Source organism: Nothobranchius furzeri, chromosome 17 (genome assembly GCF_043380555.1).
Source record: "Nothobranchius furzeri strain GRZ-AD chromosome 17, NfurGRZ-RIMD1, whole genome shotgun sequence".
NCBI classification, from domain to species: Eukaryota; Metazoa; Chordata; class Actinopteri; order Cyprinodontiformes; family Nothobranchiidae; genus Nothobranchius; species Nothobranchius furzeri.
In genome coordinates this window covers 57,095,100-57,113,589 of record NC_091757.1, presented here as the reverse complement: position 1 = coordinate 57,113,589, position 18,490 = coordinate 57,095,100, and the positions used below count along the sequence as shown (strand labels likewise).

Below are 18,490 nucleotides of genomic sequence, written 5' to 3'. Positions count from 1 at the left end.
TAAAAGAGCCTCTTTGCAAAAACCCAACGATGGAAATGAGCCGAAATAACCGACGAACTCAGATAATCCTGCCGAGACAAAATATTCATATGAAGTGTTGTGGGCTGGGCTCCTGCAGCCTCTTCTGTAGTTCCTCACCACCAGTTTTAACTACTCCAACCAAAGCAGAACGACTGCAGGTCATCTGCATGACTAAACTTTGTTCTTAGTTTAGTTAAAATTCATTATTTTAAAAATGAGACTAGTTTTAATAACTTAACCAAGATGTTTTCCAGCTGTTGAAAAATAAGCCAAGATGTTGATCTTTACTGAATAAATCATGCTGCCATAGCGCCTACTAGTGGTTGGAAGAGTGCACTCACCATCAGCCTTCCTGTTCTCCATCCTAAAGTCAAGTCTTCCCTAGAAATCTGATTTTTAAACTCTTCCAAACATGTTATTTTTCCTGGAAAATCTAGTCTTGCATCCTTCCATCTGGTCTCTTCACAAAAACCAGCACGAGATCACCGAGAACAGTTTAATTATCAAACTGTACTTCATGTACAATCCTCTGAAGAAGTGACAGAAAATGATAAAACATTAAATCTTGTAGATTGTTTGCTCAGAGCTCCGGTGTTCAGACGTCCAGGCTGGTTGTTATGGAAACAGAAAAGCAGACATTTATGCCTAATTTATGAAAAACAAGCATAGACTTGTTGATATTTGTAAACATCCCTTATCCAATGTGGATCTCAACCGTATGGCAAATTTGAAATCAGCTGAGTTTTCTTTCTTTTTTTTATTGAGCAAAGCGTTTTTGAGGAATCTCAGAATTCCTCCTCGGCATTTTTGCTCCTGGAGGCCTTGAGCTGTCTGAGACGCTCGATGCACCCCTCCACGCTGTGCTCTCCGTGGACTTTGTTGTCTCGGGTGCGGACGTTCACCGTGTTGCTCGTCTTCTCCTTCTCTCCCACCACTTCTCCCGAACAGGATGACATGCAGTAAAAAGAAAAAGAATCAACATCCAGAGACGTGGAGGGACGAGTACAGGCGGGTGTAAAGTACACGCGTGGGAACACCGACCCAGGATGAAGTTGTACTGAGCTAACTGAGCGTTCCGGATCTTTTTGTTCAGAGTGCAGCCGGAGTCGGCGTCCACGTCGCTCATGAAGCCGTTGCTGTGGAACTCCTGCTTGACCTACAAAGTGAGTAAAAGAACAAAAACCCCGCTTTAGTTTACGTTTAAACAAGTATTTAAGATTGGCCACGTTTAAACTTTTAGCAACAAATACGTTAACATCCGGCGTGTACAAATATTCATTCTACTCGTCGTGCGATTAACCACAAAACATCCCGATTACGACCGAAACGAGGACGGTTGCAGCGTTTCCGTGGGTCTGTGGTGACGTTCATGCTTCCACATCAGCTGAGCCTACTGCTGCCCGCACCGAGCATCACTTTCCCCGGTTTCTGGTCAGAAACGTCTCTTTCCCTTCCTCCAACATGTTAGACGCAGCAGTCCGGGTTAAAAATACACTCAAAACACTCACTGAACCTGAGAAGTCGTCCTGGGTGCCGATTTTTTTATGAGAATAAAACAAAGTTTTGTAGCAGAAACTCGTGAGATTAGAGAAGATTATAAATTTAAATGTGTTTTCTGAATCCCACACACACACGTCCTGATGAGTCGGCGTCGGCTAGTGTTGGTTTTGTGTAAAAATGACTAAAACGGGTCTCTAATCTGCTCCGTAACCGAGGAACGAAGAAGAGCCAGAAGAAGATCAGCCCAACGTCCGCGGCCGCACTCGGGCGCTGTCGTGTATCTAGCTGCTTTTTATTTCTTACCAACGTAGAAAACGCCCACAATTGTTCAAGTGATGGAAACATAGAGCCGACTAGATTCCAGGAAACAGCGCGTAGCTTTACTGTGCACGAGGAAGCGTCTGCGTGAGCCACAACTAGCTGCGGGTTTGTCCTTCAGTCTCAGACTAGAACTTAAATAGTTCACAGGAAAAGTCAGCATCCCTGAAACGTGCGTTTGCACCGGAGCAGCCGGGCGGGGTCAGCGCTTACTTTCTCTGCGTACTCGTCGCAGGTCGGTCCCACGGGAACGACCATGACTTGGCGAGGAGAAAGCCACAGAGGCCTGAAGAAATGAAAAACAGAAGAGGGTGAACATGATCTCCAGGAAAGTTGAGCGATAAAAACGAATCCACAGGAAGCCCTGCTAACATTCCTGGTTGTTCACAAACCATTTTCCTCCACAGCTTTCAGTCAGAATAGCGATCATCCTCTCTACGGACCCCAGGATGGCTCTGTGGATGATCACTGGTCTCTTCTGGTCATCGCCATCACGACTGCACACATTTAAAACTTAAAATAATCAACTTTGGAATATTTAGTTTGATTCTTCATCTCCTCCAGGATCATTTTTCCATAAAGGAAAGCAGTGAAGCCGTTACCCGATGAAGCAGAGGTTAAAGCGGATGGGAAGCTGGAAATCAAGCTGTATGGTGGCACACTGATGGTATCTCCCGATGGCGTCCTTGATCTGAATGTCAATCTGCAAACATGTGACACGTATGTGATCGGCGGCGGCGCTCCTGCTGAGTTACGGCTAAGTGTCATCAGTGCTGCACGGCTCACCTTGGGCCCGTAGAACGCTCCATCACCGGGGTTGAGAACCCATTTCTCTCCAAACTCATTCAAGCTGTTCTCCAGTTGCTGTAAAAACATAAACATTACAGCTCTGCCTCAATCTGGCAAAACAAGACACGGCAGGCTTGTTTTTTATGACTTTGATCCAGAAGATAAAATGATTTCTCGGAAGCGAGTCCTGTGACGGGTCGAATTCAGCCAGTAGTCATCGAAGGCCAGAAAAACCTTCGTAAGTAATTATAAATAACCAGTCAGCTGTGTTTTGTAAACAAGTAGCTGAATCTTTGACAATAGATGGTTCCTTTGTGAAAAGCTAATGTTAAAAACCACAATCATCTGGAAAAGTAAGTATTTGCAGCTAGAGCCTACGGCGCCAGAAAACAGGAAATAAAAGGAGCGGGGTGAGAATAAATAAAACCGAGACAGCAGGGGGCATAAACCGGGTTATTATGTAAAACTACAATAATTAAATAAACATGCGTCATGAATCGGCTGCAGGTTTCTGCTAGAAGAGCAACACCAGCGGTTCATCTAAGAGCATTACTCATTATGGTCTGTTCAGGCTGGTTTTACATGCAAGCTGAGCCAATTAGAGCCGAAACATAACCAATCAACCCTGATTAGACATTAGTTGCACCAATAAGATGTTGTAATGAAACATTTTTACAGTTGAAACAAAGAAGGTGCCAGCAAAGAAAAGCTGATGTTTCCAGCTGGAGCCGTTTAAAAACCACGTATGTCAGTTCTCTAGTGAGAGGTTTTTACTTATTATGAAGCAAAGGCAGAAATAAAAAGCCTTCCAATGACCTTTTCTGCTTGGTCCCACATCTGTGGGTCTCCCAGGAACTTCTCCGGCCTCGTGGAAAGGTTGAGTTTGAACGTGAAGCCAAACACGTCGTACACGGTTCTCAGGAAGTCCAGACAGCCCTTAATCTCCTCCTCGATCTGGGATCAACGACACAAACGTTCTTCTGTAGATTCAACACGAACCAAAACCATCAGCGGTGCAGACGGTTCCACTTCATTTGCTTCTGTAGCTACAGGGTATCTGCAGGTCCTTAAAAAGTTGTAAATTTGCTTTTCAAAATTTAAGGCCTTAAAAATCTTTAAAAATGACAAATAATCCTTAAATACAGTTTCCAAAGGTCTTAAATTACCAAACGCCCACTAAACAAGATTCTTTTATTTCTATAAAAATTTAGTGAATTTCTAGTTAGTGTTCAGCATTTTTTGAGTACGATGTTGCCGTAAGCGGAACCGTACACCTTCAGCTGGGTGTGAAAGGGGGCTATTTTTAGATGAGCACATTAGCTGGTTAAGCTAGTGGGAGCTTGCGCCATGGGGAAGTTTAATGCTAACTGGATGGCTAATCCCACGTTGGCGATGTGGTTAGCACCGGTTCCAGGCAATAGCTGGAAATTATAGCTTAGATTTAATTTTAAAAGTAGCTTAAATTTGGTCAAAGTGGCCTTAAAAAAGGTCTTTAGAAGTCTTAAATTTGGCTCCCAGAAACCTAAAACAGCAGCTAACGACACACTGAAGATGCTGTTGCTAAGAGCAGAACGGCCCGCGCACGCCGCCGGCATTACTGGTACAGAAAACGTCACGAGTCCAAATTACAGAGCGAGCACATCAGAACCTTGAAATGAGAACGGTCTCCTGAACCTTCTGTGTGGTTTAACAGCGACTCCGGTCTGAGGAGAGGCCCTGCTGATCGGGGAGTTTTCATCACGAACAACACAAAAAGACCCTGATGTACTCATCTTCTGCCTCTTACTTGTTCCACAACAAACAATCGTGTCGTTTTGGACGTTAATAGGGACGATGTTACAGACTGAAAGTGAATGCACCAGAAAAGGAAACCTTTATTTTCACATTTCCTCCCCTTACTGATCTTTAAATGAGTCAAAACTGCATCATCTTTAAGCGGCCGCTGCCACCTGAGGCAGACATCAGCCACAAACTTCTGTTTTATTTCTATTTTTTCTCTTCTTAAACCAAAATGACCAGAAAAGAGAAGCGTTTGATCCGACAGGCTTGGTGCAGGGCTCACCTGCTCCATGGAGCAGAAGATATGCGCGTCGTCCTGCTGGAAGCGGCGGACTCGGGTGAGTCCAGTCAGCGCTCCTGACAGCTCGTTCCTGTGCAGGACTCCGAAGTCGGCCATGCGGAGGGGAAGCTCTCTCCAGGAGCGAGGACGGTGATCAAACATCAGACTGGTGCCAAGCAGCAGAAAACAAGCAGAGCGCAAAAAATGCAACCGTCAGCTCCAATCCGGAGTCATCACAATGCATCACCGCGTCTGTGAAAGCCTGAATGAAACGCTCGATGTGACCGATGATCACCACACTAAACCACGCTGGGAGGCTCCATTTGGACTCCAGCAGGTGAAGATCTGAATACAAAGGACCGCTGGTTCTGCAGTAAATGGAACCGGGTCGTTTTACACAACAGCACCGGTCCGTTATGTGCTGAGATAAAGTCGTTAAAGAACTTCTGCAGCCAAGAAATGCAAAGACATCCATCTCTTGGTGACGTTGGAGCTAAGGTACATAGTCACAAAGTATTATAGTAACTTAAAAACGTGACTTTTGCTGCTGTTATGACTTAAAGTAGGTCATCTTTCACACAGCAGAAAGAGTCGTTGACGCGAGTCTAGACCAATGACCACTAGTTACGTATAGTGGTGTGCATCTCCACCTGCCTCACGATTCAATCCCATTATCTGCCTAAAGATTGGATTTGAGTCTGAAATGCATCACGATTCTTCATGACTTAATAAAAGCAGTAGAATAGTTTTTAATTTCTTTTTTATTTCGATGTCCCTGAAAAACAGAACATTAATCTATTCACTATAGTGAGCAATAATGTTTAAAGTGTGCTGCCTATAATTACTTAAATAATAGAAGAAATAATGTTTTCGGTAGAGCAGCTTTAAGATAGAATATTACTGAACTTAACAATAGTAAACAAATACTGTGTTAAGTGGTTCTTCCACATCCAGCATCCCAAAACTCAAATTAGCCCAGACATCCGATTTAAATGTAACGGGTGCATCTTTGATGACTGGTAATGTTGGCCCTGTATCCCTGCCTGCCAGTGTAGACGTACAACCTCTAAACTTTATTGTCCTCGCGTGTCCAGAACACAGACACAGGGAGAAAATCTCATTATGTCATGTTGCTGCATCGATGCAGAACCATGCACGGCTGAATCGTGATGCATCTTAGAATCGATCATTTTTCCCACCTCTAGTTACGTCTCCACAAGAGGGAGCTCTTAACCAACGAGAATACGCCCCAGTAACCAGTATGCACTACTGGGTGACCCAGAAGAAGCTGGTAGTCTGTAACAGAGCAGCCGAGACCAGTAACGACGTTCCAGAGTCCTCGGCTGCCTTTTGCTTCTTAAAGAAAATCTGAACAGGAAGAGCAGGAGCGAGGGCTACAGCCGTTCCTCTCCTCGATGACATCACGCTTCGGACCGCCGCTTTAATACGAAACAGAAGACTCACCAATGTCCGGGGCAGTTCATGGGTTTGAGCGCAAAGGTCTCCTTCTCTGCTTCGAAGGAGAACATGTTCTCGCTGTAGTGCTGCCAGTGGCCCGAGGTCACCCACAGCTTACTGTTGTAGATGTTTGGTGTCACCACCTCCTGGAAGCCCCTCTTCCTGTACTCACTCTGTCACGCACGCACGCACACACACACACACACACACACACACACGCACACACACGCACACACACGCACGCACGCACACACACGTTTAATGTTGTAGATGTTTGAACATAAAATGAAAATCTAGTTTTGTATATTTTTAATTAACTAATTATTTACCAATTGTTCTTCTAAAGCATTTTAATACTCGACCCTAAACATGGAGGGCCTTCTCTTCAGCTAGTGTCCACATCGTTATAAACTCCTGTAAAGCTGTTGGTGACTCGTCTGTTCCTGCCGCCATATTTGCTTTTCACATAAGAGAGGTGGCTTTATAATACCTTATTATTTATCTTATGGTATATTATTATTATTATTGTTGTTTCTGTTTGGTGCAAATAAACTTTAATGTTATATATACATAAATAACTTTTAACTGAATTCTGTAAAAGGTTTAAAGTTCTGCAAACTGAACTCTACATTGGATTTAAAAGGATTTGATCAAATGAAAATGTTATTTTTAATACACCAAATCTTCATGTTTCACAGCACCTAGGCTCGTTTATTATATGTATATAAGTACATATATATATATATATATATATATTTGCATTTAAAACCATGTTTATGAAAGAGTTCATTAACTCCATCCTTGTGCATTTGGCTGTAAATGTTGGCGGGTTTAAAGAGTTCCTCTTAAATCAGCCTCATTCTTCAAAATCCGCTTGGTCTGAAATTCATTTTGACACATTAAAATGAAATTGCTTCCAGAAGTGTTTTCCACTCCGACGGCACACGCTGGAAGATTTAGAAAACTGATTTTTGGCTCTGTATAATTGAGCAACGGAGCTTTGCTCCAGCTGTCAGAAACATTTAATTTACATGTTTTAAAACGTATTCGTTCACGTCCGGGGCCCTGCCATTCATCAGCTGAGGCTGTGTTTGAGTTTGAGGTGAAGACGGGGATTAAATTAGAGATTGGGAGCCAGGGAGATTGAGAACAAGCTCCCCACGTCTCTCTTCAGCAGCTTGACAAACACAGTAAGATTGTGCAGAAAGTAGTGGCCGTCGGAGGATTCTGCAGCATCTCCTTGATGGAGGTCTCTGTATTAACGCTTCAGCTTCACGCGGAGCAGTTTAGGGCAAAAATGATCTCACCTACATTTTATTCAGCAGCTGGTAATAAATCATGCTTCTGTAGTTCTGCCTAAATGACAAATAAGGCTTAAAGTGACCGTGCATATTTTCCCCGGCGATAGGGGGCAGTACATACCTAAATCACTGCAAGCATCATTTTTCTGTTCAAATAAGACCGTACCAACGGAGGGCCATTAGGGTCAAAAATCCCTGGGAGCGCAACCTCCAGCAAAATAAGCAGAACATCCCTTTAATCGCTGGCAACGGGTGACGAGGTAAATGTGTAAAGCAGCAATGTTTATTAACGGTGAAAGTTTTTTAACCATTTGTTACAGATGAGTAAATGCGTTTTGTCCTCACGGGCTTCGGTAGAAGGAAACATGGCATCCAATTTGATGCCGCCCAGAGACTTAGACCCGCTAGCCTGGCCTGCCAGACTCCTCCTGTTTAATCTGCACAGAGAAAGGCTCTGGGAACCCTCCTATTCAAGTAACCCCGCCCCCTGAGAATTCTAACCGAGCCAATCAGCGCTGAGCAGCGTACGTCACACCATAACGCCGAGTTTGTCATAAACATGGCGTCTGAAGCGGAGTTCGCTGAGGCTCTTTCCTCTGGTCTAAATGACTTGGACGCGTCTTTTAAACAACAAGTAGAAGCACTAAAATTCGTTCTTCTAAAGAACGATGTCTGCGCTGTCGCCAGACGCCATTTTTGACTACAGCTAAAAAACTACAGCGTCGCGGACGTCACACACAGCGACGCTTCGCATAAACAACGAAGACAGCGGTGGAGTTCGCTGAGGCTCTTTCCTCTGGTCTAAATGACTTGGACGCGTCTTTAAAACCACCACAAGTAGAAGCACTAAAAGCATTTCTTCTGAAATAAAAGATGTTTGCGCCGTTGCCAGACACCATTTTTTTTACTACAGCGTCACGCGGAACAGTCTTCCGTCTTTTTTCTGATTGGTCGTTTTTGAGCTGCCTAGTCCCGCCCCTCAAGTGCCTCTCTGCCTGTGAGTTACCAGACTCTCTCTCTGTGCAGAATTAAACAGAGGACGAGTCTGGCAGGCCAGCCTACAGACCTGCTCCATGTACTTTAGAACAGATTTTAATGGTTATATGTTATGAAACCACCAATATTTTTCAACTACTGGCCATCTTGTAATTAATTTACTACATTTCTATGGGTATTTCCAGAGATTAAAGGTAAAAACTACACATTGTCACTTTAAAGGCAGACTAGGCACTTTAGCCTGCTTTTAGCCCTCCCTAGTGTTCAGCTAGTGAAACCAAAATTAAAACGCATCTCCTCACCGTGCGTTTGTGTTTTTAACACCTTAATCTAACTGCTGAAATGTCTCCTCAGCCTTCCTTAGTTTCTACAGGAGCGGTACATCACTAAACCAAATGAATCAGCTGTGTCCACAGTCTAAAACATGCAGGAAGCAGAATCCAGCGCCGGCAAAGCTTCACTTTAATGATAAATGACCCGCACCTGTAGAGCGCCTCTCAGAGTCAGAGGACTCAAAAGCGCTTTACACTACAGCGTATCATTCATCCATTCACACACGCGGTAATGTAACCATTAATGCAATTCAGGGCACACTGACAGAGGCGAGACTGCTGAACACGGGTGCCTTTGGTCCCTCCGACCACCACCTGCAGGCAACGCGGCTTAAGCGTCTTGCCAAAGGACACAACAGAATTCTCTGTCCGGAGCCAGGATTCAACCTGCAACCCTCTGACTACTGGACAACCCGCTCTACCTCTTGAGCCACTGCTGCCTCACTAACCAACAGGAGCCGGACCGGCACTCTGAAGTTGCAAGTCCGGTATTCTGGCAACAGAGGGCGGTGTGGGTCTACGTGACCTTTCATGAACCCTGCTGAGGGTCATTTACCACATACTGGCTCAGCTGAACTGTGTATAAATAACAATACAGATTAAATCTGTTTATTATTTTAGCTTTCATAAAAGCACTTAACGACTAAAATTAATATATTTTTAAGGTTGCTACCTTTTATTTGCAAAATCCCAAACATGTTTAGCTAATTACTAAAGCCTTTATCAGAGATGTAGTAGACATGAACAACGTGGCAGCGCCGCATCGAACACTGGTGAACACGCTGCTTCAGTTCGGAGCAGCTGACTACAAATCTGTCCATTTCATTCTCTTCAGGTCTGCTGGCAAAACTAAACTTTCTGCCCCGTAACCTCCACTGTCTGACTCCTCTTGGAGCGAGACCAAAGTGGGAATCCACAGCGGGCCCGACAGCTCCAACTCACTCTGATGAACTCAATCAGCGTGTTGTAGATGAAGGCCCCTTTAGGCAGGAAGAAGCAGCTCCCTGGACTCAGCTCATGGAAGAAGAAGAGTTCCTGCTCCTGTATTTAAAAAAAAACAAATAAAAGAAGTTTGTTAGGAGTGATGGAAAATTAACGCAGGTAACCCTGAGGTCACACTGGTTTCTGTTTCTCATTATGCAACGGCTCGTCACATATTTAGTCATGTCTGCATCCGTTCTCCTGATCCTGCTCAGCTTGCTTCTCCAGAGCAGCTGCAGGATCACACACCCTGCAACGACTACCACAAGTCCAATGAAATCCTTTAAACTAGCATCGATTAGAAACGCTTCAGTAAACACGTCATGGGAACATTCTTTTAAATTCTTTGACAGAATGTGTGTTCATCACTAATAAGTACCTTTACCTGTTCACCCGGTAAAGCGGTAACATCATGTGGTAACACGTTCGTTTAGGGAACACAACTTAACCATTAATTAGCTGCCAGTGGACTACTAAGTCTGAACTAGTCATTATTAAGCACTTATTAACACGTTATTACTAATGCCATAATTCTAACATGAACAGGCCATAAATTAGGAGTTTCATCATAATAAGCCATTCATAATGGTTTGTTAACTGAAAGTAAATGGTTGGTTGCTGATTAACGCACAAACTAAGTAGCTCAAATCAATATTTGGCTTTTAAAGAAGTAATTCAGGGGGAACATATTCTTGCCTTTATGTGGTTAATTAATACAGAACTACTAGTAATTAGGTATGACCTAAATCTGACGTTAGAATGGGGAACATGTTCTTGCTTACAAGTGGTTCATTGATTGCTGTTTAGGCTCTAATAACATGTGGAGTTTGGTGTTTATTAACATAATACCAGAACATAATATTTTTGGTTATTAATGCAGAATAACTATTCCCCTTGAATTACTTCTTTAAAAGCCACGTATTGATTTGAGCTACTTAATATGTGCGTTAATCAGCTACAAACCGTTTACTTTCACTTAACAAACCATTATGAATGGCTTATTATGATGAAACTCTTAATTTATGGCCTGTTAATGTTAGAATTACAGCATTAGTAATAAGCACCTAATAATAGCTTAATAATGACCAATTCTAACTTAGTAGTCCACTAATATGCATATTAATTGGCAGCTAATTAATGGTTAATTTGTGTTGCCTAAACTAAAGTATTACCCATAATGCATTTATTCTGCAAGTATTAAAAATGCACCTTAGCTCAGAAAACACCAACATACCATAAATGACTCACAGGTGCAAACCCTGCGGGTGGCTGCTTTAAACCTGTCTACATCTCAGCTCCTACCCGGCCCAGTTTGCGGTGATCTCTGTTCTTGGCCTCCTCCTGAAACTTCTCCCACTCTTTGAGCATTTTAGGGTCGGGGAAGGAGATGCCGTAGATCCTCTGGAGGGTTTCCATGTCTGCCTTTCCCTCCCAGTAGGTCGACGAGTTCTAGCGCAGCGCAGAGGAAAAACAACTTTTCATTGTTCTTTAAAGTCCATCAAATCCTCTGAGATTAGAACACAAGAGTGAATCTGCTGCCTGCAAACGTGGGAACAAACTGAGTGCGTGCAGCAACAACGTGCACAGCGAAGCGCACGCTAACCTTGTGGATTTTAAGTGACTTGATCTTTCCGGTGTGTCTCACATGAGGCCCCCGGCACAAATCAATTAAGGGACCGCATCTGAAAAGACAAAATGTCTGAGAGTTTGTTGGATGAAGATGAAACAAGCGAGCAGCTGTTGTTTTTCCTGCCTCGGACTCACCTGTAAACCGTGGTCGTCGGGGTGGTGACTTTCTCCTTCAGAATGCGGCACTTAAACTTGTTGTACTGAAACGGGTAAATCAATCATTACATTTTACTGCGATTATCTTTAGTTATCACTCATACGTGTTTAATAATACCTTGAACATCTCCAGCAGAGTTTCCTTCTTTATTTCCAGCCTTTCGAACGGCTGCTTCTCTTTGATGATTTTTTTGCACAAGTTCTCCAGATAGGGAAAGTCGTTGCTCGATACGCCGCTGTCCCACACAAGAAGAGGTAATAATAATAGTAACGGTACGTGCAGCATAGCTTTTTCAGTTAAAAACATTTTCTCCACCTCTTAGTAAGTTCTGCCTCCGTCTCCAAAGAGCTTCACGCCCATGACCTTTAACTTAATCGCCAAGAAAGGTCAGACAGTTGAAGTCGTTGGCTTTAGGGCTTAAGCAATGCCAAAATATCCTTGCTACAACAGTCCCTAGGAACGCCATTAGCATAAAACAACTTCATTATGTAGGCTGTAGAATAAAAGAGACAGCACTGCCCAAGCTCTCAAAGCTGGAACAAAGGTGTGAAAAAAAATCCAAGGAAACATTCGTTACCAGTCGGGATGTAAGAAAATACGCTGAAATATCACAATATCTCCTATTATGATACGGATTTGATATTTAAAAGCAGTGTGTCGATTTGGAGAATTTAAATGCAAACATATACGTATTTCTTTTTGTGAGGTGTAATTCAACGTCTCACTGCTAGGTGGCAGCAGTTTTTACCACCTTCATTCTGACAGGACAAGATCTGGCGATATCCTCTCCCCTGGTTTGTGATTTATGTCGCATCGCCAGATCTTTGCCAATAAACACCCTGTGTCACCAATATACCATAAAAAATGAACATTTTAAGTCCACACCTGTGAGAAGATCCACCTGGAGGCCAATGGTTTTATAACGTTCGGTTATTTTTTAGTTCATATTATGGAGCAATGTAAAAGAACCTGTTAGACGCCTGTTACGCCCAAAAGCACGCCCAAGGAATGAAAACGTGTGGATCAACCCACAGTCTTTGAAACTCACTCATTGTTTTCTAGAAACATGTCGTAGTAGAAGCCACTCTCGATTGGAGGACCGTAGCACAGGCAGCCTCCGTACACCTTCTCCATCGCTTCACCAAGAATATGAGCACTGGAGTGCCAGTAAACCTAAAGAAAACACAAACGCATCATTAAGTCGAACAATCTAGGATTTTCTTAGCATTGGTGCTTCTAATTAATAACCCAACAATGGTTTAAGCCTAATGTTGTATTACATCAATGTTTTATTCATTTGATGAAAAACAAAAAGGCGGTATGGTTTTGATCCTCATTCACCCAACAATATTTCCTAAACCTAAAGTGTGATAAAAAACGAGATGAACTTACAGCTTGAGCCTCCTCATCATCAAACTTGAGCAACTGAAGGCTACAGTCGTCTTCCAAAGGTCTGTCCAGGTCCCACACACTGTTGTTTACTTTGGCAATCACCGTGTTGTCAGCAAGGCCTTGACTGCACAAGAAATACGACAAACTACACATCAGAAAAATATCACACCTCTCCTTACGTGTCTTAAACACTGGAACACCACAGGGCTGTGTGTTCAGTCCCCAACTGTACTTCCTGTTCACCCATGACTGTGTTGCTAGTCATGCTACGAATTCAATCATCCAATATGCAGATGACACATCCATCTTAGGCCCCATCTTGTACAATAATGAGTCAACCTATAAAGACGAGGTGAAGGCCCTGAGTAACTGATGACTGGACAACAACTTAAATCTCAATGTCGGATAAGAGATAATTGTGAACTGGTGGAGAACACCAGACCATTTGCATCACTGGGGCGAAGTCGAAAGGGTCAGACGTCCTAAGAAATTCAGACTAAACATGACTGAGGACCTCATGTGGACCCGACCACATAAACAAGATGAAGAAAGTGCATCAGCCACACAACTTACTTCCTTTTTTAATAATTATCTTACTTAGAAACACATTTCATTGTAATTTTGACTTAGTTAACTTATTTATAACAAATACTTAAAGTCAGTATTAGAAGATCACCAATAAACCATTTTAACATCAGCTAAAATGGCTGCTCCACTTACTATTGGATGTATCAGAGATACGGGTTCATGTTTATATTTACACACTAATGAATAGACTAAGAAACTTTCAAGCCGATTAGAAAATTTAGACCCATTTAACTTAATAACTTGTTTGCGTTATGATAAAGAAATGTGGTCAGGATGGTAGACTGAGGGATGTTTTCATTGGCCAGGTTTATGGGCTGCTTAAGCTGAACATTTTCAGCATGATTCCAGAAATAAAACTCAGAATTTATCATGATTTTATAAACACGCCAGACCCCAAAAAATCTTATGTGACTGACATTAATAATAAATGCTCTATTGACAATTCTCTCCCATAATATCAGAGTAACACGAACAATACTAATGCAATGCTTCACCAAGATTTAATAAACTAATGAGATTTTTTTTTGTCTTGTGCATGACGATTTAATAAATTATTTCCTTTAATGAACAGTCAAAGGTTGGCGGGTGACATTTGCAGTCACTGGTTTTAATAACACTGACGCTGTGAACCCTTTAGGAAAGTGTGACGGTACCGACAGGCTGCATAAATAATCCTGGCAGTTCCTCTTTGGCAATCAAATTTCGATGATGTGCTTCTTTTTAACTCTACATTAAAACAAGGTGTAATATTAGAATAATTACAGTAATTACACTGACCTGATTCCACTTGCCACTTGGTACGGGGTGGTCTTCCAGGACTCCGCCTCCACCACCTTCCCATCAGGCAGGGTCACCTTGATAGGTTTGCTATCCTTTGCAGCTTTCTCTTCCATCAGAGCGTCGTGCTCAGCTTTCAGCTTTGCATACAAAGTGAGACGGTCTTCGATGTACTGAGGTGGTGGTGACAGCTAGAGGGGAGGATACAGCTGCGCATGAAACGCCTGGTAGTAGATGAGGCTCTTAATATGACATTTATCAATATTAATTTAACACAAATAAATTCTGATTTAAAAGAAAATGTAAATAAATGAATGAATAAAAATATATATATATTTTCCGTATTTAATGTAATTCTTCTCTTTGCATTTCCCCACAGCTTTTCTTGTGCATTTTATTTGAAGGTAAAATAGGGATTTTAATAATAATGAAGTTACATTTTTGTTCATACATTTCAGTAATGTGTCCCCCCACCCCCCCACCCCACCCCCCACACACACACATATGTATTTCTAAATTTCGCAGCAATAGAGAGAGAGAGAAAAAAAACAGGCTTTGGGAAATGCAGCAACTAGTAACTTTGAAATCAAAATTAAAAATTTTCATGTATTCATTAGCCTTTGAATTAATGTGTCTTATGCTGCACCATCTGCACTGTAACTGCTCACCCTTTAACTTTGTCTTTTTTCTGATTCATTATTCTGAAATAAATTTGTGTATTTAATTTAATCTTAAATGTATTTGCATATTTTCATTGTGTTGTCACATTATTTTATTGTTCGTGTTATTCTCGCTAAAGCACATCGGATTGCCTCTGGGTATGAAACATACTATAACAATAAGCTGCCTTGTGTTCGAGCAAAAACATGTAGCTGAAACCATCTGCATGCGAGACAATTTCTGTCCTAAAACAAAAAAGACAAATTCTAAACTCAAATAGGTTTTTTTTATGACAATTCATGCAGTTTACAAATTTTGTAACTGGACCTTCTTGAAATATTTGGTGAAATAGTTTATTTTAATACATTAAGTCACAAACTTTTAGTCAATTTGTGACATTATGGATCATATCTCACCTCAGACTTGCCAGCGGAGTCTCCAGCAGGAGTTTTAGCTTTCTTCTTCCCACCGTCTTTCCCGCCTTCAGCTGAATCCTGTCCAAGCATCGTACCATAAGTATAGTAATCAAAACAAGAATGTGTCATTTTTCTGATTCATAAATCTGAAATGAATTTGTGTATACAATTTCATGTAAGTTTATTTGCATATTTTAATTGTGCTGTCACATTATTTTAATTTCTGTGTTATTCTCGCTAATAGAAAGCACGTCGATTGCATTTGGGTATTAAATATACGATACAAATAAAGTTGCTTTGTGTTGCCTTGTGTTCAGAGACAATATATCAAGGAAAAGCATGTAGAAAAAATACTGGGCGACGGTGGTACAGGAGTTAAGTACCACTCCTGTAATCGGAAGGTTGCGGGTTTGAGCCCCGCTCAGTCTGTCGCTGCCGTTGTGTCCTTGGGCAAGACACTTAACCCACGTTGCCTGCTGGTGGGGGTCGGAGGGACCGGTGGCGCCAGTGCTCGGCAGCCTCGCCTCTGTCAGTGCGCCCCAGGGCAGCTGTGGCTACATGGTAGCTCATACCCACCAGTGTGTGAATGTGTGTGTGAATGGGTGAATGACTGATTGTATTGTAAAGCGCCTTGGGGGGGTTCCAGGACTCTAGAAGGCGCTATATCAAATACAGGCCATTTAGCTGGAACCGTTTGCATGCAAGATAATCTCTGTCCTATAACAAAAAGGACTGCCAAATTTAAAAAACTAATAGGTCTTTCATGCAGTTTGTACATTTTATAACTGTACTTTTAAAATATTTGGTTTGTTTTCAAACATTATTTTACAAACCTATTGTCATTATGTGACACTTAGGGTCATATCTCACCTCAGACTTGCCAGCAGAGTCTCCAGCAGGAGTCTTAGCTTTCTTCTTCCCACCATCTTTCCCACTTTCAGCTAAATTCTGTCCAAACCAAAATACCAAAAATATAGTAATCAAAACAAGAATAAGTTTTCAGATTACCACTAAACTAATTCATTCTCGTTTTAAAACGAGTTGTTTAAATTTATAGGCTACAGACAGCAAGTCCCATTTAAATATGAAGAATTTAGAAAAAATACAGGACACGTCAAACCAGTTTCCAGTGAAGCTAAGTCAAATCCAGGATGACAACACTAGAACTCTTGATTACTCCATACATGCAAGTGTTGCTAAAATAGTGTGTTTTGAATGGAAATATTGCTCACTGAGGCATATCTGGATGCCGAACGACAAAGCTAAACGAGGTGAGGTAGAAAATACATGGAAAGTTAACTGGTATCGGAAAGTATTACTGTCTGGCAAGGACACATTTAAATATCAAAAATACTTCATTAGGTTTGGCGCATAAAGACTCCTGAGCAACGTTAGCCTAAACCAAATAAAGACAACAATCCTCAAAAAGATGCCAACACATTAACTAACGTGTTCCCATGAAACAAACGTTTAGATTGTTAGATTTATATACATACAAAAGAAAATGAAACGAACCAGCTAGCGGATGTTAGCACCGCATTGGTATAGGCTAGCTGACAGGATGCTAGCTAGCTTAAAATAACTTCCATTATCTGTTTAGTAAGCTAATCTTTTACCTTTTTGCCTTCTGTCACTTGCATTCCATTCATTTTCTCGACGATAGCTTGTTCGGCCATAACAATTAAAAAGGCCGGTCAAATCCCAGACCCAGAGCAAACTCGTGGAGTAAAAGGCAAAAGCAGGACCGGGTGACGGACGGCTGATGACGTCTCCCGGATATGCTGATGCAACATTACCTGGTGGGAGGAGCTTTGGTTGTTTTAAAAATCAGAAATTGATTATAATAACAAGCATTTTATTTACTTTTCTCTCTGTTTTTTCTATAAATATCATATTAAGTTCACTGACAAATGCAGAATATTTAAAGATTTTCCCCATAATAACTAAATGTAAATGCAATGCACATGTAACTAAATAATAAAGCCTTATTTTAATTATATTTAGTTTAACAACTTGTGTTTTAGAAGGATAAAAAAAGACACTGGAGATAAGACATCTTGTTTACGAGCGAGTCCTCTTTCCACACAATAAATAAAGACCAAGATAGCAGAGTCAATACTGGCATCACACTAAAAAGCCAAACAAAAAGGGAAAATAATTGATAAAAATTAAAAAAAAAAAAGTCTGAGCTGCATTATAGAAAAATGTGTGCTTGCATTTCTGTAAGAGTCCACATGTACATTCTCAATTCACACACACACACACACACACACACACACACACACACACACACACACACACACACACACACACACACACACACACATGTATACGAAAACAGACACAATTTGTTAAAGCAAATCACATGCAGGTTTGAATTTGAATTTGTTTGAACCTGTACAATAATTTATTATGAATTTATTTGAGCAAAATACCAACCTAACCCTAACCCTAACCCAAATGTATAAATCACACTGATTTGTCAGCTGCACCCATCCGATCAAACTGCTGTTATGACTGCAAAACTATAGAGCAGATACACATCTTTAATCATTAAAGACGCTGAAACAGGAAAAGTATTCAGTCGATCCTTCCTCCAGCTTGATTTCCACCTTACAAAGTATGAGTGGGCGTGAGGACTTGAGATATGTGTGAGTAAATCTTACAAGTAGATGGGTAGTTTGCTTTATAACAATTAGTCTTACATTGTCTGCCAACTGCTGTGTTTATTTTTAGATCGGCTGTCTATAGCCTTCTGGACATTTTGCAATACCTAATTTAATTTTGATTCCCAAAGTATGCTGCAAATATTAGGACTGCGTGCATAGAATAGTGATGCAAAGTAATCCACATAATCAGAAATAGGGGTATGTTGCATAAATTAAATATATTAAATATTTAGCCATTCTTTAATAAAGCAGTGCTTTTGAATTTTTTATGTGTTCAGTTTAAACATTAAGGAATGCAGGTGTATTTTTTAATAATTAAACAGGTGAACTAGTAAATCTACACACATAAATCACAGTCAGAATGCATCAGACAGATTTATCTTACTAGTAATTATAATCATCCTACTGATGCCTCTCTGCTTGCTGAGGAGACTATCTCAGGTCGTG

At 41.4% G+C, this 18,490-nt stretch overlaps 1 protein-coding gene across 1 annotated transcript; it reads right to left on the bottom strand.

Annotated features, from left to right (window-relative positions):
* Window positions 1–503: 503 nt before the first annotated feature.
* tars1 (threonyl-tRNA synthetase 1) lies at window positions 504–17,154 on the bottom strand. Its single transcript, XM_054731672.2, has 20 exons — window positions 16,991–17,154; window positions 16,245–16,322; window positions 15,375–15,452; window positions 14,299–14,489; window positions 12,934–13,057; window positions 12,590–12,714; window positions 11,659–11,776; window positions 11,520–11,584; window positions 11,359–11,437; window positions 11,058–11,204; window positions 9,717–9,815; window positions 6,152–6,318; window positions 4,691–4,853; window positions 3,445–3,582; window positions 2,626–2,703; window positions 2,442–2,542; window positions 2,232–2,336; window positions 2,053–2,125; window positions 1,063–1,177; window positions 504–955 (listed from the first exon to the last, which is right to left on the bottom strand). Exons 1-20 carry the CDS (start codon window positions 17,048–17,050, stop codon window positions 807–809), a joined length of 2,253 nt encoding a protein of 750 aa, XP_054587647.2. The 5' UTR covers window positions 17,051–17,154; the 3' UTR covers window positions 504–806.
* Window positions 17,155–18,490: the final 1,336 nt, after the last annotated feature.

Excerpts from the sequence above, each read along its gene's own strand:
- tars1 (XM_054731672.2), bottom strand. The coding sequence starts at position 17,050 with ATGGCCGAACAAGCTATCGTCGAGAAAATGAATGGAATGCAAGTGACA. Across the intron at positions 13,058-14,298 it reads CAAGTGGCAAGTGGAATCAG|TCAAGGCCTTGCTGACAACA; the intron begins GTCAGTGTAATT and ends TTTCTTGTGCAG. Across the intron at positions 2,704-3,444 it reads TGTGGGACCAAGCAGAAAAG|CAACTGGAGAACAGCTTGAA; the intron begins GTCATTGGAAGG and ends ATGTTTTTACAG.